This window comes from Panicum virgatum, chromosome 9N (assembly GCF_016808335.1).
Source record: "Panicum virgatum strain AP13 chromosome 9N, P.virgatum_v5, whole genome shotgun sequence".
NCBI lineage: Eukaryota > Viridiplantae > Streptophyta > Magnoliopsida > Poales > Poaceae > Panicum > Panicum virgatum.
This window is the reverse complement of record NC_053153.1, coordinates 73,167,013-73,173,267: the sequence shown is the minus strand read 5'-3', so window position 1 is coordinate 73,173,267 and position 6,255 is coordinate 73,167,013. Positions and strand designations below refer to the sequence as shown.

At 51.4% G+C, this 6,255-nt stretch overlaps 1 protein-coding gene across 1 annotated transcript; it reads left to right on the top strand.

Annotated features, from left to right (window-relative positions):
- The first annotated feature begins 3,385 nt into the window (after positions 1 to 3,385).
- LOC120692353 (lecithin-cholesterol acyltransferase-like 1) lies at positions 3,386 to 5,033 on the top strand. Its single transcript, XM_039975624.1, has 2 exons — positions 3,386 to 3,845; positions 3,947 to 5,033. The coding sequence occupies exons 1-2, from the start codon at positions 3,424 to 3,426 to the stop codon at positions 4,833 to 4,835; spliced, it is 1,311 nt and encodes a 436-aa protein (XP_039831558.1). The 5' UTR covers positions 3,386 to 3,423; the 3' UTR covers positions 4,836 to 5,033.
- The last annotated feature ends 1,222 nt before the right edge of the window (positions 5,034 to 6,255 follow it).

Here is a 6,255-nt window from a genome sequence, read left to right as displayed (position 1 = left end):
TCGCGGAGGAAACTTTGCACATTCGAGGATCGAAACCATCTGCAAACTAGCTCGGACTCTCCAATCAGCACGATGGTGACGCCCTCAGCGGCAACGCCATAGTACTCGAGGCGACTATGATCTGCAAAGACAACTCAGAGTGGCCTCGCCACCGCATATCCAACTACAAACCCCGATCTGGGGTTAATCTCCTCCGATAACACTCGCCGGGGCACCATCACACCTCGGGCAAGCTAAGATCCCCACGGTTAGCACCCGAGTCACGCCCTCGAGGGATCAAGCCTCTGCAGGGCTGATGCTCATCCCTACAAAGGCTCGGGGGCTACTGTCGGGTACCATGATTAGGGGTACCCTAACCAGGGGACTAAATCACTCTTAAAACACAAAAAACATGCCAGGAAATCCGGCCCACCAAGGCCAACAGTTTCCTCCCGATCCGAAGGAAAGGAAAGGAATCAAAGAAGGCCAATCCACGGCCCAAGTACACAGTGCGGCCCATCCGAACCCCCTCGAACCCGTGGGGTAATCTCCGCCTTGCTCGAGGGCTCCCCGCCGAGACCCTCAACAGTGCCTCGTGTCTCCGCCTCACTTGATGGTAGCGAGCCTACCCTCGAGCAAGAGGATCGACTCTGCCTCGCTCGAGGCCACCCCTCGACGAAAAAGACAAACGGCCATCTGCCCACCGGCCCCCCGTACGGAGGCATTAAACACTGACAACTCCACCGCAGTGCCCGGGTCAGACGGCATCAGGCCACCACTCCGCACAGTGGCTGTGACCAGGGTCTTATCCGCCAACTCCGGTCACTGCTCCGCCATCCCCGGCGCTGTGGTGCCACTGTAGGAACCTGCGGCACACTGTGCGAACGTGCATGGCGCTGCTCCTTCCACTGTGCTGCCTACCCCGTGTACTTTCTCTGCCGCAGGACCCTCGAACGGCATGGGCGAGACCCTCGGACGCGGCTCAGACCTTGATCGGAGCAAGACCCACTGCCCGCAGGACCCTCGAAACGCCGCCACATTGAACGCAGGGGATGGTACCTTCTACAGGAGCCACCATGCCGCCCGCTGGAGCTGCCAGAATGCCAGCGCGATCTCCGCAAGACCAAGAACGACCCCCAGGACGACCGCCACGCCCGGCGCCATAATCTCCAGTACGGCACAATGTACTTTCTGCAGTAGTCACCCACTGCGCACCCCCGATTCGGGGAGAAGACGACGACTTTAGATCTCCCCGTACATGTACCCCGCCCCTCCTTGTGTCTATAAAAGGGGAGGCGGGCACCATCTTCTCCACGATCTCATCATTCACACACACGTAACTTGCAGAGCACACACACGCGCTCTCCTAAACCCTGATATTGGCACTTGCCTCAATCAACTTCTCCTCTAGCAGAGACTTGGGAGCTTCTCTCCCTCTCTCACCTCGCTTGTATCCCCTACTACAGGCACCCCCGGTGCAAGATAGTATAGTGCACTCGTACACCCCTTTGTTGGACGTATGGCCACGCGGCCGGAACCAGGATAAACCCATGCGTTCCTGTGTTACCTCTTGCATCAACCATCCAGGGTGAGAGATCACACAGCACTTTACTAGTTGGTGCCGCACCGCCGGGTTTGGACACCGACAAACATGTAATATAAATTCAATTTTGTAGGCATATTCATTCATCTTGTTGCTTTTTTTCTGGCCTGCAGCAGTTTTGATGAATCAATAAATAGATGAATTGGTTGATTTTGTGTTGTTCTTTCATTTCCCTTTCAAGCGTCTCCATAGGAGCAGGCAGAGTCTTCGGATCTCAAGTAGAAGTAGTTGCAACGGCCGAAATAGTGTGCAACACTTTTCGAGTTGCAAAAGAGATTATGGTCTTGCTGAGCTATGTAGGTAGCTAGTGATTGGTTGCTTGGTCTAGTCTAAGAGCAATTTCAAGAGAATAGCTATCTTTCTAGTTTTTAGCTAATAGAGTTTTACCAACCTTGCATAGAGGGGACGGAGGACACTTGGGAGGAGACCGGTACCGAGCCGAGTGTCTCGCCAAAGAAAGCTAGCGAAGGGAGCTGGATTCCTAGCCAGATATCGAGCCAAGGAGTTTGAAGAGGCTGTTGGATCTGGATTTGAGGATAGTTTTTCTATTTTTACCAATCCAACTCAGTTTACCTAGTCTGTTGGAGATGCTCTAAGTTTGGATATAAGATATGCATGGCCAGCTCAAGCTAGCTTTGCACAATGCAAGAACCTTTTTGTTTGGTTTGCTAGACAGAGTTAAGACTGGCTAACCTTTTATATGTATGGTTGCCTGAATTGTTTGGGTGCTATCACCTCTTCCTCGCTTTGGTGAGCAAAACTCAATCACCTCCTCCGATCCTCTCATCACAAACCCAACCCAACCGCAGCCATGTTGCTGCATAATTTTTTTGATGAGGTAGGCGTCGCGCGTAGTGAACAGCTCCGACTTGGTCGTTGCCAGCATGCGAACGGCCGATTTGTCGTGGGTGATACACCAATGCGGGAGAGGCCGTCAGAGATTACCATCATCGGTTCGAATAGAGGATCCATCGTGATCGGCAATGGCAAGACTGTACCGGCAAACCGGAGGTCCAGTGCAAAATAATGGACTCGAGCTCTAGTGGTGGTGAGTGAGGTTGTGCCGCCATGGTGAGTGAGGCCATGTTGCCGTAGGGTACCAGCGTGCGGGAGGCGGCAGACTGGGCAGGTCGGCACTCGGCAAGATCGCGAATACCAAGCGACAATAGGCGGCAAGCGCGATGTGCGAAAGGAAGCGGCAAGCGATACGCCTACGACGATTTATCTTCCAAGAATAATTTAGGCCACGTTTTGCCACAATTTGAGCCAACAATCAACTAAATTAAAACATCTACGTAATAATATTTAATGTATATTTAGTATTATAGGAGCCCTTCGAATTTGGAGGTCCTATGCGGTCGCACAGTCCGCACGGGCTGAAAAAAAGATGCCGGGGCAATGGCCAATGGAGTGGCTTGTGTTTGTCACGTGCTGATCTACTAGTTTGGTTTACTGATGTACTCGTGTGAACGGTTATTTTCAACACATGACCCAATGGAGAAGATTAGTTTTAAGTAGTATGTGCCTGTCCGTCCAGACTGCGAGTTGCGATTTTTTGCTCCAAAAGAATATAAAAACCTGCAAGCTGCGAAACGCTTCGACAGCGCTTCAGCGTGGGCCTGGTAAAATAATGGCCCCGGCCCCCGAGCCTCGCCGCCGCCAAGAAAAGTAGCTAAGCAGTGCCGACGGGGCACCGTGAACGTGCCGGCCTTGGTTGCACCTACCCAGCGTTCTCCAACGCATGGTACACGTGATGTGGTACATATATATACTGTATACACACACACACTTCAAGTCATCCCATACTGATAATTGAAGTGGCATCACTCTGCAGACCGACCATGGGCGCCACGCTACCAGGCTTGCTCTCTGCGCTTCTGCTCCTCCTCCTCCCGGCTTCCCTCCGAGTCCGGGACCAACTCCCCGCGTCCCACCGGCGAGAGGCGAAGGACGGCATCGGCGGCGGCCTGCACCCGATCGTGCTGATCCCCGGCATGTCCTGCCCCGACCTGGAGGCGCGATTAACCGACGCCTACCGACCCTTGACGCCGGGCTGCAGCCGGGTGGAACGGGTCGGGTGGTTCGGGCTGTTAACGAACCGCACCTGGAAGCTGGACGCCGAGCGCGCGGAGTGCTTCGTCGACCAGATGCGCCTCGTCTACGATCCCGTCCTCGGGGACTTCCGTAACCTGCCCGGCGTCGAGACGCGCGTCCCCTACTTCGGCTCCGCCGCCGGGTCCGGCTCCAAGATTCCAACACACCCGTAAGCCCAACCCAACTTCTTTTAGTAATACTCGCTGAGTATGGATCAATCAACAAGTCAGCTTCGGCGAGTGCTTGCTAGCTTACATGATTTCCACACAGGGAGTTTTGTATGGGAGCACTGAGGTCTGCACTAGGAACGCTTGGCTACCGTGAGGGAGAAACCCTCTTCGGAGCTCCCTACGACCCGCGGTACGCTCCCCCGATACCCGGCCAGACGTCCCCATTCTACTCCCGCTACTTCCGCCAGATGGCAAGGCTCATCGAGGACGCGAGTGAGAGGAACAACGGCAGGCCCGCCATCGTCCTCGGCCACAGCTTCGGCGGCGCGGTGGCGCTCGAGTTCGTCAGGAACGCCCCGCTGCAGTGGCGGGACAGATTCGTCAGGCACCTCATCACGGTGGCGCCGACGTGGTCCGGGGGCTACGTCCGCCCTCTGACGGCCTTCCTCTCAGGCCCGGTAGACTTGTTCTTTATCCCGGCGGCTCCGCAGCTGGCCATGCGATCGATGTGGAGGACCTTTGAGACTGCCGTGGCGACCCTACCGTCCCCGGCGGTGTTTGGGCGCCGGCCGCTGGTGATAACCAGGAACCGGAATTACTCGGCCTACGACATCGCCGACCTGCTCGTGGCCGTCGGTTCCGCCGACGCCGTCCGGCCTTTCAGAGAGCGTGAGCTCCCGAAGATGGAGTACTTCGAGGCGCCAATGGTGCCGTTGACCTATATCAGTGGCGTGGGTATCCCGACGGCGGAGCAGCTGATTTACCGGGACGACGACTTCGATAGGCTGCCTGAAGTGGTGTACGGCGACGGCGACGACACGATCAATATCGCTAGCGTGCTGGCGTTCGAGGAGAAGGTGGGTATGCAGCCGGGACAAAAGGAGCGCTTCAAGTCCATGAAGTTTGCTGGGGTTCAACACTCTGCATTAATCACGGATGAACGGGCGCTCAGCGCAATCATGGATGAAATTGCAGAAGCAAATCGCTAGGCACAAAAGGATTGTTATCTCGTATTAAGATTGTTATTACGATGCTATACTACAAGTCTACAACGTGTGCAACCTTTGTACACACAACGGATCGATGCATCTGTTCAATAAATTAAGAAGCTAAGCTAGGTATTATATATAGTTTATTGTGTGTTATTTTTTATAAATAAATATTATAAAATTGAAATTACGTATGAAGTCAGATGCTGAAAAACTGTGACACTCTGCCGGCGTTTCAGATCCTCGCGCGGCTTCACATGGGTGGGCCTGCCAACAGTATTTATTTTTCATCCAATTCCATGATCCATCATTGTACGTTATAATCGGACTACATATTCTCCCAGCTGGCTTCACGGTGAACACAACAGCGACGGAAGCTGTGTGTGTGCCCCATGCTTGTCGGGCATATATACATATAGTAAATATAAGAGTCTAGGTTACAGTCCATATGTTCTACGTGAAAGACCTCAGCCATGTAACCCTATGTATTTGAACTACCTAGTATTCTCTTTATTTTTCTTTTTCAATCTTTTTGTTTACCTTTTTTATATCCTTTTCGAGATGTCCTTTTGACAAATATTTCATACAAGTATCCCAAAAACTTATCTTGACAAGTTGTATTTTTACAAGGTGTATGATCAACTTATGCATAAAAGTTGTGTGAAGAGGTATTCGTGGAAGTTATGTTTAAAGTTATCATTTTAGCAAGGAGGCTTAACTGAACAACGGTATGCGTAAAATTTGTACATGACGTGTTTAATAAATTGTCCTATAAAAAATTGGTTGGAAAAAATATGCATATAAAAAGTTGGTTGGAAAAAATATGCATAAAAGTTATAAGTATCGTAAAGATGTGCTGAAAATTATCATCTAATAGTTGTACTGAGAAAAATATCATTGAGTAGTTGTTTGGAAGAAGTTATTCATACAACTCTAAAAGTAGAAAAAATTTCTGAAAAGAAAAATCACCCACTGTCCAATCGAGCGCGTGGTACGCCCTCCTGGCGCGTGCGCTTATTAGCAGAGCGTGTTTCAGATCCTCGAAGATGAGCCATCAAAAACAAAAATCCTCGACGCTGATGGTCACGAGATGGTGAGTGATCTTTGCATCCATCGTTAGCGGACAACTCTCAGTTCAATGATGGGTGCCTCCAGTTGATGCGTGTGGAGACACGATCGATCACAAGTAGATGCATGCGCTGTACGAAAACCGACCAGACACTACTGAGACACCTCACGAGACATGTCTATTTAAAGCGTCTATACTATTTATGACAACTTGTAGGGGATATATGGCATGTGTCTATCTAAATGCTAAGGCGGTTGAATAATAATGCACAAGAAGCAAGAGTAGATGACACAGTACATCAAAGCATACATGGAAGAAATTGTAGAAGCAAATCGCTAGCCTCAAAAGAAC

Coding starts and splice junctions, on each gene's coding strand:
- LOC120692353 (XM_039975624.1), top strand. CDS start 3,424: ATGGGCGCCACGCTACCAGGCTTGCTCTCTGCGCTTCTGCTCCTCCTC. Junction 3,846..3,946: donor TCCAAGATTCCAACACACCC/GTAAGCCCAACC, acceptor ATTTCCACACAG/GGAGTTTTGTATGGGAGCAC.